Genomic DNA, 19,422 nt, shown 5'->3' on the forward strand with positions numbered 1-19,422 from the left:
TAATTTACGTCAAAATATTCAGATTTTTCCTTCTCCTTGGAAGTCTAAAATGTCATTTAAACGGTATCCGTGCCCTTCCCGGAACTGTGGACTTCTATACTTTGCGTTAAAAAATTCATCATCTAAATCAATGTCTGCTCAGTACAGTTGAATGGTTTTCTTCAACATGAGCACATGTTTACTCGTCCATGATTAAAAGGTGTGTTTGGTAAGACTATTGTGTATAGTACTGTTGGAATTATAAATAAGCTAGGTGCTTTTGTATTACAGCACAGTTGGATATATGAATGGATCCTTGCTTCTTCGAGGTCCAGTGGGGGAATTTTTTAAGTAAGATAAATAACTCGATAGTGTAGAATAGTTTAGAGAAAACATCCCCTTTTCGGGCTTTCGGCCATCGGTGAGAATGTTTTCTCTAAACTATTCAACACCATCTCTATATTTATCCATTACATATACATGAAGTACACTCATACTGCCCAGCAATTAAAAAAAACATAAAAGTGAAGATTCTAAACGTTACTTTAAGCTATGGACACACGCCACTCCAGCTTTCCATATCGCCCCTCAATATACTTTCACCGAACGCCGAACCGATGCGTAGTATTTTAATGTTAATCTTCCAATATATGTTGGTGTAATACATTTACGAGTACATTGATAATAATTTTCAACTGGTTTGGAATAAGTGGTAAAAATTGATAAATATAAATCCGACGTCAAATCAGATAAATAGTACACCGCCAAATAAGGCAAACTATCAATAATTGAGGGCTTAAGGAGAGGCTCTAGGGATAGCGGCAAGGTGAGAAAAAACAATGTACAAAGTCGTATTCAACCTCAATTTGGTATTCAAGAAAAAAACATAAACAGCAATATAAAAAGGTCCTTTGAATTTGAATTGGCTGGCCATGTGATAAAATCATGTGAAGTCCGAAGATTTTTCAGAATATTTGATTCTCGGAGAAAATTTCAAAATTTGCTACGTGTATAAAATATTTATAAATACGTATTTTATGTTTATAATTATGTAACCTTAAAGCTTCCAACCGATAACCGTGCACGGTGATATTTTTTTTTATGTCAAAACATGAACGTTTGAGCCGTTAGGTTAAAAAGTTTTACAAGAAATGTAAGTTTTTGCTTTTATAAAAAAAGAAAGATAATGTAAATACTGGTTGATAATAATAATAATAATAATAATATTCGGTTTACTGGTTCATGTATACAACCGATTCGTCCAAAGAAGCTCTTTTTTGTTATTGCTAATGACATTAGATTCACAGCCATAATGAACCGCAAAATTTAAATTTTCTTCGCTACTGTCTGTTATTTCGATGTAGACATGATCTGCTCGATTAGCCAGAGTAACGTTGAATTCATTTTTTGCATACGGAAAGTCATGAATGAATCTTTGTCTGCCTAAAGCTTGTTCTTCTGAAACTACGTTGGGTCCAGGTATTATATCATGTCCCTGCAAGTCACTGGTATTGCCATTTACGTTTTGATTAAAACCTGGCGACAAGTACGTAGAATCTGCATTTGATTGTTCGCGTGATACAGGATATGGTGTACTTTGAATCCCTACTGTTTCAAGATGCAGCGATTGATATGGAGCCTTCCACTCACTCTCTTTTATTTCAATCGAATTTGGGTTCTTTCGGAAAAGTATGAGATAAATAAAAGCAACAACAAATACAATGAAATACAACACGAAAACCCCCAAAAATCCTACAAAAAAAAATTTGTTATATAGCACATTAGTGTTATTAGGGAAATAATTCACTGTAGTATTACTCCGTTTATGGGTACATAAGGAAGAGTCTTCTGTATCCACTGGATATGAGAACGTTTTCTTTAAAAACAAAACAGTTGTTAGTTGTTGTAGATTTGGAAGAATATTGCTGTATTGAATTTTGCTGAACCAGTTAAAAATTGTTAATTTTTTATTTAGATCTGCGTTATTTTCAAAACTGAACCATTAATACAGTGCCCTTAAGAATCACTATTCCAGACCTATAACTACTTGAAATTTGGTAGCGATTAAAGGTTGCCGTTTTCTTGAGACATCCATGTGAAAAGTGGCTTTTAGGTTTGATACATTGGCAGTAATATTGGCAGTCTTCTCCATATTTTGTAAACATGCATTCCGTGGAGCAATCGCTGCCAAAGTAGCCATTGGAGCACTCTAAAGCAAAATATGAGATGATAGCTCACATTTTTTTTTTTTTATTCACGCTTTTACGTGAGAACATCATGTGTGATTATAGAATTGTGATAAAATATGAACTAAGGTAGTTATACATGCATCTATTTTTTTAAAGGTACCAGTATAATGTTAATTACGTAAATTATAAATAATGATGGCCTTTCTGGATCCGTTTGATTTTCGATTTTTTTTGGCTAATTGCTTTGTACTCCAAACAAACGTGCCCTACACGATGATCATACGCATAAAATCCGGTGTCTTATTTTTAAACATTCGGGTTTAACTTCAGTAAAAACATTAAGACATTTTATATCATTTAGAAATCATATTTTGAATTTTAATACAGGAAGAGATTTGGTATCATGAGTTTTCAATTATTACACATTTTGAAAGAAATATTATTGTTTAATTTGCAAAGGTATTCTACTTGGGTCGATGATGCTTCAGTTTGCAACGTTGTTAACGTTGAATTTATTTCAGTATATTGAAAATCGTACATGTTCAGGGTCAGTGCTCTGAAACACTTTTTCATTTATACTTTGAATGTATCTGAAGATATCTCCAGAATAATAATTCGCTTAAGATTAATGGAAAAGATGAATGCTATTGTGGTTTTCATTGAATAGAACAACTGGGAAGTGCAAAAGTAAGCCTTAAGGTTTTTGAATACCGTCATTTAAATCATCATTAATAATTTACGTAATGAACATTTACTGGTAGCTTTCAAATAAGATAGATGCAACTACTTTAGTTCATTTTATATCATCATTCTGGCAGCACATATGGTGTTTTCACGTAAAAGAGTGAATGAAATGATGGACTAAGTTAGCTATTATCTCACAGTAAAGTATTTCGCTCAAGAGTGCTCCAATGGCTACTTTGAGAGCAATTGCTCCATGAAATGCATTTTTCCAAACTATAGAGAAGACTGCCAATATTAGTCAAAGTATCCAACCTAAATGCCACTTTTCACATGGATGTACCAAATTTCAAGTATGTATAAATCTAAAGGGCACTGTATTCAGTTCTGAAAATTTCGTTGATCTAAAAAGAATTTTGAACAATTTTGAACAGGTTCAACAAAATTCAATACCGCAATATTCTTACTCAAACCTACAACTTCCTTTTTGTTTTTAAAGAAAACGTTATCATATCCAGTAGCTTTTGAAGACTTTTCCATAAGTACCCATAAACCAAGTGATACATGTACTTCTTTCCCTAATAACACTAATTTGCTAAATAACAATGCTTTCAAGTTATGACAACTTACTATTTCATTATAAGTTCATTCATGTGAAACCAGGTATTTATAAGTGTCTATGTGATGTGTCAAGTGTTGTCATCAAGTCGAGGACTTGGTATATATACTAAATGTATAAGCAAAGGAACAAGTTGCGATTTAATGCAAAAATCATTGGTTTAATCGCAAAAATCATTGCATTTAATCTCAAACTTATTGCCTTTAATCGCATTACCTTTTGCGTTTTATCGCCATTTTTTGCCTTAAAACGCAAAATACATTGCGAATAAACGCAAAAGATTGTATTGAAACGCCATAATTATTGCGATTTAACGCATTATCAATATTATTTTATTGAACTGGTCTCAATGAGCTTCCGTACGATAGCACAAGTAATACTAATTTACAGGTAACTGCACAACGTATTATGACACAAATGTATTTAAAGAATTAAAAAACCCTATCTTTATTCTACTCGGTCAAGGACTGTTTATATAACACGAATCCCTTCTCAGAATTTTTTTGGACAAAGTAGTGCGGCGTTATTCACTCTACTCGGTCAAGGACTGTTTACATTATGCACTCTGTAAGAATGGTGCACGCGTACGATGCACAAGCGAATGGAGGCAGCATTATTTGCACATGATAATGCGGATGCTTTAACAAATCTTTCAAATAGCTTATATTGATTAAAGTTTTTTTTTTATTTTCTTCTTTTTCAATCCTGTAGTTCATGCAATAGAAAGCCTGTGCAACGTTTACTTCTCGATCGGAAGCAATGGATCGAAATTTTCTTTACCGATACACATACCAATTAACAGGTGTGAAGCTATAGAAAATAATCCGACCAAATACACTTAAGAAATCACATAACATTTGAAAATTTTTATAAAGACAACTAGCTGTTTTATTTGTTTTATTGTTTATCACTTAATAAAGTGAGCATGTTTAATAAATTGTTGTGTTATAAGGGTCTAAACGCAAAAAATCGGTGCACGCCGGGAATCGAATTCTAATGATTAAGTTGTATCCAGATTTGAAGTGCACCGCTCACTCTAAAAATATAACAGTTTAGTTTATCATACATGCGTATTTTTGCCAATTCTCAATACATTTGTAGTGTTCAAACTTAAATATTGATGTTATGATTATTGAATTTCAGATGCCTACATAACTACGTAACAAAACATATTTGAAAATTAAACAAAATTACAGTTCACATATAGCATAAGCAATATCTATTTTACAGATAACTGCTAAACCTATTGCGTAACATAAGTTTTTACAGAGTTAATGCCCTATATTTATTTTACAAGGTCAAGGACTGTTTACATTGGATGACTCACTGTGTAATATTTACATTTGAACAAAGGTATGCAACAAAACCAAATATTTTTGTGGATTTTAAACCCAAATGACCTGGGTCGATTTACCATGATTGCAGGAGAATTGATAATACACACTTGAAATATACAAAAATAATAGGAACGTTTAAATAATTAGTGATTTAGGCAATATTTATTTAAATTGTCTATGCGTTTTATATAGTTGGCATTTTGAAATTGATTTTTAAACGATTTCCATATACATAACTTGAAACAAAAACCAACATTTTACACATTTTAGAAAAGTTTACAACTTCAAATATATCTTCTTAAATTGACCTTCACTGCGATTGAATTAAGAGTAAAGTGTACATTTCCTTTAATCTATAAAAATGTAGAAATCTACTATAAAATGTGCAAACAATTAGCCTTTTTTTTTAAAAAAAAAGAGTAAGAAGAATGTGCATTAATATTGATAAAATGGCTATAACGTATATGAAGAACAGACACTAACGTGGATAAAAATGATTGATCACCCTTTTACTCAGCTGATTTGATCACAAATGAAAGAAGCATGCTAATAGTCTCCCAAATTAAAGACATAAAATTCATGTGTATATAGGATGAATAACCCTTGACACGAAATAGTTTAATTTCCAGGTACCAGGGTGTGCATTTTGCATCATCTTTGATTAATATTGATAAAATGGCTATAACGTATATGAAGAACAGACACTAACGTGGATAAAAATGATAGATCACCCTTTTACTCAGCTGATTTGATCAAAAATGAAAGGACAATGCTAATAGTCTCCCAAATTAAAGACATAAAATACATGTGTATATAGGATGAATAACCCTTGACACGAAATAGTTTAATTTCCAGGTACCAGGGGGCACAACGTTAACGTTGGACTTTAATGCCGTTGTTTATTTAATTAAAAGCCAAAGGAATGTTCGCATACATGAAACCTTCATTCTAAACTGTTCATTAGGTTTTACGCATTTGAGAAAAAAATATCGAGAAAGGTACGTATGAATACTAAGTTAAGAAGTTTTATTTTACATATTAAGATATGTAATATTAATATTTCAATTAGAAATGCGAAGAACATTACTGTAATTCTTCATTTAGAAGTGAAAGTAATTTAATTCTTTTTGTGCATAAAAATGCATTTTATAATGTTAAAAATATGTTATACATGTAATGCTGTTTAATTTGAATCAACACATTTGTGGTGCTTACTTATGGTGCACTGCACAGCTCTTCAACAAACATTTTATCAGCTCTTAATAGCATACTCATGTTTATCATTACCTAGCATTTCCCTGGTGAAAGTACATTGAATATTTAGTGTGTACGCATTGCGTGTTTAAATTGAACGATCAATATTCAACATAATTAAGAGTAAACCCCAATTTGGTTTCTACAAGCGATTGCCATGAGCGGATTCACTCTGGATGAAGAAGGATCAATAACTTTATACACACTTCAATATTCTAGAGAAAGTCTTCTTCCTTTAGCAATTATATCTGACTAAAATTTGTACAGTATAACCCACCTACTTTAACGTCAACATTTATTTTTTAGAGCAATAATCATATTAGCCCTTAAAATGGGGGTAATTATTTTTTTAAATACCTTTGCTATTTGTAGAAACGCATTTTTTAAAAAAAAAAAGACATCTGATGGAGAACGAGAACAAAACAGACTGAAATCCTGCTCAGGAATTCCCCACATTAGAAAAAAAATAATACATGTAAGAAATACTCTTGACACAGTTTACTTTGCAGGTAACTTTGTGCACAACAGTGGGCTTTAAAGCTGTTTAAAATTTAAAAGGTTAGTTTAAAAGTTTAAAAGTTTTATTTTACGCGTTAAGATGTATAATATAAACCCTTCAAGGAAAAACGCGAAGAACAGAACTGGTGTAACACGTTTTAAAAATTTTAAGATAAAGGTAGATTAATTTTATTCGTGCATAAAAATGCATTTTATAATGTTAAGAATATGTTAGACTATTACGCGTCGGATCCGGGGGGGGGGGGGGGGGGCTAGAGGGGCTAGAGGGGCTAGCCCCCACCCTCCAACCTTTTTTGCAAAGTTAGACCTTACCATTTGGCACATAGCATTAGGTTGGTGCCAGCCCCCACTTTTTCTTTTCTTTTTTTTTTTGCTTGTCAAGATTTCTGATGATCACTCTAGCCCCCCACTTTCAATTTACTGCCGACGCCACTGAGACTGTTTGATTTAAAAAAAACAAAACAAGTTTGTGGTGCTTACTTGTGGTGCACTGCACGGGTCTTCAACACACAGTTCACCAAATCTTAATAGCATACTTATGGTTCTCATTACCTAGCATTTCCCTGGTGAAAGTAAATTGCAATGTACAAATAATTAAACGATCAATATTCAACATAATTAAGAGTAAAACTTAATTTGGTTTCTACAACCATGAGCTGATTTAATCTGAATAAAAAAGGATCAATAACTTTATACATGTACACGCTTCAAAATTCTAGTGAAAGGTTACTTTTTTTAGCAAACATCTTTTTATAAAAATTTGATGTATCTGACTAAAATTTGTACAGTGTAACTCACACGTCTTTACGTTGCAAATCATTCTTTAAGGCAATAATCATACTAGCATAAAAACAGGATTAATATTATTTTGTTAAAATACCTTTGCTATTTGTAAAAACGCGTTTTGAAAAAAAAAATGACATCCAATGGAAAAAGAGAACGAAACAGACTGAAATCTTGGCACATCTACTATATTATAATTTTTCTCGATTATTGTATAATGTTATTCTATGTAGCACAATAATATCATTGCACATGTGCACATCATGCAATGCAGTAGATCGTGCAGTGCAGTGACATCATGGACTTTATAAAACGGAGTATCTTTATGAAAACAATAATAAGAAGTATAACATTCAATTTTGGTTTTCATGGCTTTACTTTAGGTAATATACATGTATCTATCCTATGTTGGATATATCCCTTTTTTACCTATATTGATTGTTTTTGTTCCTTTTTTTAAATATTACTAGTAGTGTAGTTAATGAAATAAGAAGTTCGTGGGACCAAAGAGCAATGTTTATTTCACAGGTGACTGCTTTGGGTATTGTGTCACAACATTTTTACCAGATTTAAAACCCTATCTTTATCTAAATCGGTCAAGGACTGTTTACATTAGAGGGCACACTATTCAAACTATTGAAAACAAACATACGCAGTTGAAATATTTTTATTCCACAAAATTGTTTTGTACCCCGTTTTTTAAAAGGAATATTTTTTATCTATTTTTTTACAACCAGGTGATTTGGATTTAAAAAACTTCTATGACGTCACCCATTGTATTTAGTCAACGTTTATTTTTACTATTCAACCAACAGTCGTTGGATATATAAATATCCAACTGATGGGCAGCTGGATATTTTTAATATCCAACCGCCCATCGGTTGGATATTCAAAATATCCAACAGTGCATAAAACAAATAAAAATGACAAAATGTTGAAACGTGTATTTCCAATATAAATCCAACATACACAGAATTCTGTCATCCATAAATGTAAATCCGATAAGCCACGAATGAAATGTCAGCAGAAATATCTCCTTTTCTTAATTTTGATAGATTTGGGATCACATATAAATCACTTCCATAAACACTTGTAGACTTCCTTTTTGAACCTTGAACCATATCACTCCTTTTCCTTAGTTTGAACAATTTAAGGAATATTGTCGCACTACGACTTCATAAGACTCCTATTAAAATTTTTAACGAATAATCGTCTGTTGATTTTCGTCAAATTTCTGATTTGTCCTTTCTCCTTGCAAGTCTAAAATATCATTCAAATGGTATCCGCGTCTTTCCCGGTAGTGTAGACCTCTATATACATTGAATGTACTTTGCGTTAAAAAAAATCATTATCTAAATTTAAGTCTGCTCAGTACAGCGGAATGGTTTACTTTAACATGCGCACCTGTTCACTCGTCCATGAATAAAGGGTGTGTTTGGTTAGGCTATTGTGTATGGTACTATTTGAATCATAAACTTTTGTATTACAGCACAGTTGGATATATGAATGGGTCAATGCTTCTTTGGGGTTCAATGGGGGGATTTTTTTTAAGTAAGATAAATAACTCGATAGTGTTGAATAGTTTAGAGAAAACATCCCCTCCTCGGGCCTTCGGCCCTCGGAGGGAATGTTTTCTCTAAATTATTCAACACTATCTCTTTATTTATCCATTACGGATTGACTGTAAGAGGAATTGTTAATACACACTTCAAATTTATTAAAGAAATAGCTTTTTCATAGCATACACATTTTTCCGAGGCGAAGGCTTTGTAATACCTGGCTTGGTATGATATATGTTTTTTTTTTCTCTATTGTCATTGAGCATTTACATATTAAATTAATATAGCAGTATATTGTTTTCTATGAAGTTTACTTTGATGAAAAGCTTCCTAGTACATCTTGTTTATGTCATAGATTTATACAACGCTATCACACAGCTTATAGCTGATTCAGATCAAATGCATTTTTGTTTATAAGATTCCTTTTTTGAAAAGAATTAGATAAACATCTAGCAGGGGCCGATTTATTCAAAATATGTGATTTAGTTAATTTCTTTATAAACTTATCAATTTTTACTCACTCGATTTGCTAGAATTGTACTTTGATCATGTTGTTAAAATGGTTATTAATATGTTTAATGAGTAACTTTCATGTGTATGATAATTATGTAATACCATGGACTATCGTATAATGAAAATTAATCTGATTATTAATTTATCATACGAGTAGATTTTCTTCATCATGTGTTGCTCTGGTGGTGAAAATGCACGTTTAACTTTATGTGTGTTATTTAGCGAATACAAAACTTTGGAACAGACAATACAGTATTCAGCATTTGCAATGAATGTCTACATAGGTACGACTTCTTATATCCTTCTTCTTGGAAAATCTTATTTATCAGTTACATGTAAAACCGTTTTTATTCTCTTATTTTGGACCTTGGATTGTGATTTATTGGTTCTAATAACAGACATTAAGTAATTTAAAAATGACGCCTTTAAGCGAACGAAAATAGCCAAAGCTTGCAATGTCCTCATCGAAACATTTAATGGCTATACATGTTAACTTTCTTTTCTTTTAAGAGGTCAATTAGTTACAAAAAACCGTATTGATTAGTCTCTATAGAAACTAATGAACATATACTTAAGTTTCCAGTAGTAAATTGGGATGACCCGATGATGGCAAGGTGTTTGAATTAATAAACATTGTTTGTACCTTATTCCATATGTTTCTTTTTTGAGTAATTCGGCTTCACATTTCGTTGCATATAAGAAATTTTTGCAGATAATCAAAATGACATATGGCATCATTGTGTCTCTTGCTCTGGTTTTCTCACAAAGCAAGGTGAGTTCACGTGTAACTGTTTATTGCATGCATTTTTTTAAACAAACATTTGAGTTGGATACTTTATTACGAACATTTACATTAAATATAACGCATATATACACCTATCACACTTCTCTTCAACAGTTGTTTACAAGTCAGAATATTTACTGTGAAGAAGCTGTCAAAAGTGTGAAAATCGTAACATCATGCCCAACTTCGAAAACGGAATGGGACATTGCTGCTTTTAGAAAGAACTGTAGCGGAATAGCATCGCGTCAAAATTGCGTAAAGAAAAACGAAAAGTTTCAATACCATTGTGTGATCAACGGAATGAGAAATAAATTAGTAGAGGTTTGCGCACCCACAAGGATAATTTTCGGTATATCCTTTTTGATAAGTCATTCTTATTTTGTTCAATTATCCGTTTTTTATGAATTTGTTTAAGTTTCTACTTTTTTAGGACATTGTGTTGAATTCAATGTTCGTGGTGGAGTTATTCAAGATCAGAGATCAGCTCCTTGCAACCAAACATTTCCAAAGTGTGACAAGATCTACCCATCTTCAGAAGCTTTCAAATGTAGGGTTTCAATAATTTACAACATTTTGTTAAGACATTCAAATATTTTTAGTTTTAGATATACAATGTACTTAGAAAATTTATTTAACAACATTTACCGTCAATTATTTACATATTTCAATGTGAGAAATCCGTTTAGTTGTAAGACGTTGACTATTATTTACATGTATATCATGATACAGAATAAAGTATGTTCATACAAAAAAGTACATGGAGAAGGCTGAAATAGGCGTTGCCTGCTGCCTAATCCAGTTATGTAAACATATAATTACATAATAAGATATGTTTAAATTAAACAATAAGAGAATAATCATAATGTTACACGTCACAGATCCTGATTGTTATGAACTTGTTTCCATCAGTGAAGATAGATCATCAACAAAAAAAGAACCACCGACAACTTTAAGAACGACAACGAATGAACCATCGTTATTGTAAGATCGCAAGTATTTACAAGTATAAAGGAAAACTAAAAGAGACTTCCCTTATATTTTTGTGAAAACTTTAGTGATGATTTACAATTTTGTTGTGTTTCCTTCCTTTTAGAAAACCCATTGACGTTATTATACCTGTTTTGTCACTGGTTCTTATATCCATATTTGCGGTGATATATTTAAAATTCAGAAGTAAGTCATAAATTTAACATTTTATACAAATGTATGAATACATATTAGGCATAATTATTTACAGAAACACTTCTATTTCATATTTAGGAAGGCGACAGCGCGCTAGAAACAAACTCGATGAAAGCAAAGGAGCAATGCTATGCGAAGACGATAACAATCAAGGTTTGGCGAGACTTAAGTTTTTTCACTCAGACAGAAATTAGCACTTTTCTTGCTTTACACATGATATGTCTATGTAAAAAAGGGAGACCTATCTACCCGACCACAAACCTATCAACGGGAATTTCAAATAATTCATCCTTTTGTTGTGTATTCTACTTTACTGATTAATTGGAAATAATTGATTTACTTTGATTTGTCTTCGACAATTGTTCAATTCTTGACGAGGAGTGTAAAGCTAGATTAGTTTTATCATTATTGCTATTCATGTAAATTGGCTGTTAATAAGTATATTCTAACCTGATTCATAAAATTTAATTCAAGATGAAAACTGAACTTTTTTTAAAGCATCACCATGCTACAAACAAAACTTTAAATGAGATTTCTCTTATTCTCTAATTTATTTTGTTTTCAAATAGATGGAACACGTGAAGTCATAAATATTAAAACAGAAGAGGATCTCAAAGCAGAGTTGAATTCCCGTAAGCTTAGTGAATTCTAATAATACAATTTCTATATTAAGGAGAATATTTTCGAATTAGATTATCGTATCAAATACATGTATATTGCACACTAAGATTCTGTATGTAACTAAAGATTATCTTGTAATATTTACACTTGCAAATGTTTTCCCTTATATAACACTGTTTGCGTAATCCGCTTTTATTTCTGCATAACATTATTATGGGTCAAGAGGTCAAAGTAACGCATGAATAATCTAGGTCACTACGCGGGTAGGTTAAGGCAACTCCGAGTTTAATGACCGTCAAAATTATGATCAATTTAAAAAATGTTTATTTTTATGAAAACAGCGCGGGATAATAATACCAAGTGAAAGAGTTCACCAAGATATTATTTTTCTACTTCGGAATCGACTCAATCTTTGAAGCTGCCGTGACATGGTCTCACGTGACAGTTAAAAATAGATCACTTTTTTACCTTAACAAAAAATCAAAAAGTGTAACACTACCCCGAAGTTCATTTGTATGTTTGCTACAATAATTCGATTGGCAATAAGTTCGTGTTTATTAGTATTACTGCTAGAATCCTATTGTACATCGCATAAAATAAATATTGTAAATATTTATCGGAAATCCTCTCAACTTATAAAATTTCATTGAAAACGTATTTTTCGTTTTAAACAACAAAGCACACGATTCTAGCAGCACTTTTCAGGTAGTTTAGGTCATATACCGCTGGTATTTACCAAAATCATCTTTCCTAATATCCGGGGTAGTGTTACACTTTTGCCATTTTTTGTACACACCGACAGAGGAAAGGCTGGTCAAGCCATATAAATGTCGATCCGCTTACCTTATACATGTAATACTCGCTGATTAAACAAAATATCCATGCCTGTTTTATCCTGATTATATTCTAACTGACACTCATCTAAATCTTAGGTATCTGTATTAAATAAGTCTTATTTCGGCATTGTTTACAATGCATTCCGATAATTTGTCTCCCGACATGATTTTCTCTTTTAAACTTGCCTGTGACGTCATCAATGATAATTATAAGTAAAAGAGAGAAATCGAAGATATATTCAGTTAGAAGAGTTTCTAGTGATATTTTATGTCTGTAGTTTTTATAATTTAAACCAGAGATAAAGTTAAAATCGACATGTTTCTGAGTAAAATATGACATCATGCTGCTTATTGTGACGTCATATCGATCGGAGGAATTTGATCGCTGTGAGTTGCCTTATCATACCCGCGTACTTTTTCTAGTAGTGCACAAACTAATCGACTTGTGCTGAGACACACCATCGGGCTTTTTGGGATTTAATCACGTGACCAACCGGTATTTATATCTCGATATACATCCAAAAATGATACCGTATTTCTTAAATAATACGCCTCTCTTCAAAAATTAAAAGACAATGTGTTATATAAAAGTTTCGTACAAACAGATTAGGTACCTTGTTTTACAATACTCAACTCGTAAAACAATAACGATAATCCTATTTTATACCTCATAAAATGCATTATTTGATGTATTGTAATTTTAATTATGAAAATATTCGAGTTTCTCAATATAAAGAATATTATAAGCATTGTTACTTTAAATGGGCTAGCATTTATAATGAAATCAACGTATAAACATATGTAAATATTAAAAAAAATAAAGATTATGATATATTTTTTCTTAAAATTTTACCACGGCAATCATTTTGCGTAACAGTAGTGCAAATAATTTCCCCTTTTGTTGATCAAACGTACGACTAATAAAATTTAAAAATAAAATATCTTACAGAGTTAAGGCATACTGGCAGTATAATGCATTGATGATTTATATGTGCATATCAAATATAGCTTTCTAAACAAATTCACTCTTGTAATCCTTTGAAAAAATCAATATACAGAGAGAAATAAAAGTCCTTTCGTATTAAATGATCATTACATTCTCTTTCTTTATTTCATTTTATTGTTAATGAAAATGTAATTGGATGTTAAATTTATTTAGAGAAAACATTTCAATTACGAGGACCATGCAGCTAGATTTGGTATTTATTTATGTTAACTAAAGAAACATTTACGCAATAGATCAATGATTAGAATAACTTATCTTATATTAATTATTTGTAATTAATTGTTAATTCAATAAATATTACTTACCATGAATATCTCTAGAATAGTCGAAATACTGAAAGAAAATTAATTGACACATATAAAAATTTGTAAATGTTTTCGTGAAAATTTTCCAAATCTGCTATTTTATAAATAAACATTATCGGTTTTATACCGTACATGTATGGCAAGAATTTGAATTGTCGGTCATTAGCATGTTCGGTATTTTAACAGCGACGCACATAAGTTAACCAACTAGATATTCAAATGTAACAATACAGTCGGCCTCTGAAATCAATTGGTAAAATGAAAAAAAATGTAAATGGTGACAAGCCCTAGTTGTAGGACCATATATCTAAGTGTACCTGTTTTGTTGATTTAATATATATATATATATATATATATATATATATATATATATATATATATATATATATATATATATATATATATATATATATATAAGAAAGTAAATAACACAAAAACTCAAATACGCACATATACATGTATGTATCAACTTGTTCATTTGTGTATCAGTACTATCAACTGTAATATAATTCAATTTTTAAACAAGAAACAAAAATAACCAATTTACTTTTTTTGTGATGCCATGTAATAACTTAACACCTTAACTTGACAAGAAGGGGATAAAACCACTGTATGAGATGATAACACCAAATCATTTAATGTACGTACTCGGTTATAAATCAAATAATACCAATTTTTTTTTCTCCAGAAAAGCACGACATGAATTCTATCTTTAAGCGGTGTTTATCAATGGGTGAAATTTCCACTAACAGTAAGTGTTTGTAAAATAATAAATTAGCAGGCTGAATATAAGCATCATTGTTACATGTTTTCAATGTTTCATACATTTACAAGCCTATTAACTATAAAACGACTTAAAACCACCTAGTGTTTCATATACGGGCAAACGTTAATACTTGAAAAAAAAGTAAAAAAAAAAATTATTACTTATCAATGTGAACAAAATAAATTTAATTGTGCAGTCAATAAAAAAATATTGTAATTATAAAAGTATAAAAATTTACTCGGCATAAATATTTGAATTTTTTTTTTTATTACCTCGTTCTAATTTGAATAAAAATAAATCCGCTATTCTCATTAATAACCGACAATTTCCTATACAAGTTGATACATGAAACACTTCATACGTGATCTTAATCTGCCATATAAAATAAGTTTTTAATGTTGACGAAAATAGAAAAAACAAAAACAATATGCACATACAATTACGAAAGACATAACTCAATTTTATTTCATATCAACGAAACAACTTGAAACATTTTTCTTCAAAATGTGTACCTTTCTGTGTGTTAATAAGTTGCGTGAAATGGCCCAGGTCTAAACATTTGTTTTCGTATTCCGATAAGGAACAGAAACACACTGTTTAAAATTCGTTGAGAGAACAAGTTTGTCTAGATGACCGATATCAAAGCTTGTAGAAAATGCAATTACACTACATATAAAAACTTTTAGTGAGTAAAATGTTAAATATACTTTATAAAGTTGTATGTTCTTCATGTATAAGACGCCCATGGCTAAATTATTGTGACATATAAACACTTTTTTGATAAACTTATATATAAGCAATAATGTTAACAATTTTAGATCAAAGCAGATATCAAACACTTAAAAAACGGAACTTTCACATCGTAGAGCAAATAAAAATTTGATTTTGTATTCACTACTATATTTACTTACTGTTTGTGTACCAAAAATGATATGCATGAAATGAAAATTACGGACTATTCTGTAAATAAGATAAACAAACCAATAAAACAATTATGTAGTTAGGCTGATATACTTAATCCAAAAACGTTGTACTCAAAAGATTTTAAATGTTTTACAATTCCTTAAAACCTAAAAGATGACAAGGTAGAAATAAAATGATAAAAAATACTTGAGTGGAACTAGATATATAAAGTTACTATTTGTGTTTATTACAGTTTGTCCATACAAAATTAGGGAACATTCAGATACTTTTCTGACACCTTCAGTTAAGGATTTTGGTAAGTATGAATATAATATAACTGTTTTTTATGCTTATAATTTCTCTGTAATTCACTCTTCATTCGTAAGACAAAATTGAATTGTGTTTGCACATCCTTATCGTATTTATAACTATGTCAATACTTATATCATTACAGTTTCTGATTTTTAGGGACAAGTATTTGTAATTTTTTTTAATTTACCTGAACGTGAACTTCATCAACATAATAGGAATTTGATGTGAAGTAAAATTATGTCATTTGTTTTTTTTTTCTTCATTAATATGGTTCTCATAATGTGGGGGGCAAGTATTCATCCCCCTTCAAAAGCAATCAAAATGAACTTAATTTGCTGTATTTCATTTTTCACAGCCCTACTTAAACTTATCATTTCATTCAACCAAGAACACTGTGCCGGATAATTATGCCAGTGTCAAGGTGGCAATTTTGCACCCGCTTAAGATGCAGATTCGGAAAAATCCATTTATACCAAATGATAGACCACTGTCTAGAAAGTATATAACCACTTTTGTTTTTAGTGTATTTCACCTGACAGGTGAGATATTTACCTTTAAAAATTAATATCCCATAGGAAAATGATAACTCCCATAGGAGAATTGATTCTCCTACAGGAAACATTGACAATCCTATAGGATTTTTTAAAAGTCCTATAGGAATTATATTTCCTGTAGGAGAATGGTATTTCCTGTAGGAATTTGATTCAGACATGTTGTTTTCCTATAGGATATTAAGTTTTCCTATCGGATTTTATCAAATCCTATCGGAATTAAAATTCCTACAGGAAGTTCTTGTATTCCGATAGGAAATTTCAAACTTCCTATAGGAATAATGTTATCCTATGGGAAAAATTATTTTCCTATAGGAATTTGTTTTTGAAAGGTAAATATCTCACCTGACAGGTGAGATACAATGATAACAAAGGTGGTTGTTAACTCTGTAAGCAATGTTCTATCATATGGCATATTTGAATTTTTCGATATATGCAGCTTAGACGGGTGCAAAAATGCCACCTTGGCACTGGCATAATTATCCGGCACAGTGTTCAAGGCAAGATTATTGATAATCTAACATAATTGTCGTTAAGAACGATTATATATATTCAATGAACGTTTTTAAAAATGCATATTAAATTACACAAACTGAGAAAATTATACAAAGTGATATTCCAATGGCATGAATGGAGCTTAAAACAAATGATATCTGCTATAAAAAGTTCATCACCTAAGAAAAAGTTATCAGTGATTAACCTTGCTCAAAAAATAAAAAATAAAAGTACATTTTTGTTTTCAGAAACGAGATGGAGGAGATATGGACACAGAAGAAATTGCTCTGCTTTATTTTAGAAGTTTTTGTCATCGACCAGATGATTATATTTTAAAAAGACGAGAAGATCAATATCCGTTTGAACTCCGATTTATTTGGATTTTTTGTTGATTTCATAGATTCCGTAGATTTCAAGGTTTTCAACTGCATTAGCTTTAAATGTTTTTGAATATTATCATTTTGTGTGCCAATTAAAAGCATTGGGTGTTTTTACAATGCACGTAATATAAAGAACAATACTTAATATACGATTGGTTCCTACTTTACATGTTAAAAATACTAATTAATGAGTGACTTCAATATTAAATAACAACACTTTTATGTAGTGAGGGCAATGTATCGAGCATTTTTTTAAAAAAAAGAACAATATTGCTTATTTATATTTTGACCAGTTCATGATTAAATATAATGCGCCGCTGTGTTACTTCATAGAAAATGATAGGTACATCGTGTTTTAGTCAGGTTAAAAATATGCACACTCAAGTGTTGATTTTTTTATGCTATGAACAAACACAACATTTTGAAATGTAAATGTAGTTTAAGACCAACACCTTTAAGACATTCAGTCAATCACATATTATTAATTTAAAGCAGTTCTACATAAACAAGGTTTGATTTATCCTTGAGTCGCTTTTAATATAATTTTCCGATGCGTTCCATGGTTTCTTCATTGGAATGGGACCCACACTTATTCATATTAACATACATAATTGACACATCATGTAGGTATTGGCATGTTGAATATCTTGTGTGTTTCATTATGATAATTATTTTTGTTTGAAATTATTTTGCATAAAATCAAAACAGCCGTCCATAATTTGCATCTTCATGTAAAATGTAAATATTTGTTTAAAAAGATGTTATCAAAAATAAATATCTTAATTTTGTTATGATTTGGACCCATTATAAGACAATGAGTTTAAAACTGTTAAGAGTAACATATTATTGTTTTTCACTGTAGATGTTTCAGCAACTACAATCTTCAAAAAGATGAAACGATGCTATGAATTATTCCTTGCAATTAAAAGATATCAGTAGAGTACAGATTACAATTATACGAGTACATGTATAAAGGCCCATTATGCTTAATTCAAAGAAATCAATATCGTAAATACCTGTATAGAAGCTAAACTCTATCACTTTCACTGGAACGAAAGGCACAAAATTGGAGCAATTACCCAATGTATAGTGTAAAATGAAATTCTTCGGAAGAAAAATATGTTCTTTATTATTTATTTATTATTGTATGAGTTTACAGGTAACTTCACACTGCATCCTTGTCTAAAGGGCGTCCAGAGCAAAGAGTAAGCCTCGCTATTCGAAGTTCTTATCCGGATTTTGGTTAGACAACAATGTGCTACTGTAAGATAGTCACTTTTGCAATGTCACTTTTTTAATAAGTCCTAATGAATTCATTTTTAGCTCACCTGAGCTGAAAGCTCAAGTGAGCTATTCTGATCACATTTTGTCCGTCGTCCGTCTGTCCGTCCGTCTGTCCGTCTGTCCGTCTGTAAACTTTTTACATTTTGAACTTCTTCTCTAAAACCGCTTATCCAATTTCAACCAAATTTGGCACAAAGCATCCTTATGGGAGGGCGAATATAAATTGCAGAAATAAAAGTCCGATCTGCATTCAAAGCGGAGAAAACCTTGAAACTGTAGAAAAAGGGGGGTGCATTTTTAAAAATCTTCTTCTCAGGAACTACCGATGCAAATTCAACGCAGTTTAGCATAAATTATCCTTATGGGAAGGAAAATATAAATTGCAAAAATTAAGGTTTAATGTTGTTTCAAATTTGAGTTATTACGAAAATAATAATAAAGGAAAGGCGTGTTTCAATCAGTTTAATAGCTTCGGGTTCGGCATCCGGTAAAATGATTCCATACTTCTAAAACGAGGTTCTTTGTTTCAAGCAGCCATGACATTATACGAAAAAGGGTCGATCG

The 19,422-nt window shown here is 30.9% G+C and overlaps 2 protein-coding genes and 1 long non-coding RNA gene across 3 annotated transcripts; 2 read left to right on the plus strand and 1 right to left on the minus strand.

Moving 5' to 3' along the window:
• Positions 1–1,219: 1,219 nt before the first annotated feature.
• LOC128185318 (uncharacterized) lies at positions 1,220–3,389 on the minus strand. The gene is made up of 3 exons (XM_052854945.1): positions 3,317–3,389; positions 2,017–2,188; positions 1,220–1,904 (listed from the first exon to the last, which is right to left on the minus strand). Exons 1-3 carry the CDS (start codon positions 3,387–3,389, stop codon positions 1,220–1,222), a joined length of 930 nt encoding a protein of 309 aa, XP_052710905.1.
• Positions 3,390–10,136: 6,747 nt separating this feature from the next.
• Positions 10,137–14,932, plus strand: LOC128185319 (uncharacterized). Its single transcript, XM_052854946.1, has 8 exons — positions 10,137–10,205; positions 10,332–10,566; positions 10,648–10,764; positions 11,096–11,198; positions 11,311–11,390; positions 11,478–11,552; positions 11,969–12,031; positions 14,856–14,932. Exons 1-8 carry the CDS (start codon positions 10,155–10,157, stop codon positions 14,930–14,932), a joined length of 801 nt encoding a protein of 266 aa, XP_052710906.1. The 5' UTR covers positions 10,137–10,154.
• Positions 14,933–16,089: 1,157 nt separating this feature from the next.
• LOC128185769 (uncharacterized) lies at positions 16,090–19,154 on the plus strand. The gene is made up of 2 exons (XR_008243840.1): positions 16,090–16,152; positions 17,443–19,154. It is a non-coding gene; the product is annotated as an uncharacterized LOC128185769 (long non-coding RNA).
• Positions 19,155–19,422: the final 268 nt, after the last annotated feature.

The sequence above is a fragment of the Crassostrea angulata genome, chromosome 5, assembly GCF_025612915.1.
Source record: "Crassostrea angulata isolate pt1a10 chromosome 5, ASM2561291v2, whole genome shotgun sequence".
In the NCBI taxonomy this organism is placed as follows: Eukaryota; Metazoa; Mollusca; class Bivalvia; order Ostreida; family Ostreidae; genus Magallana; species Magallana angulata.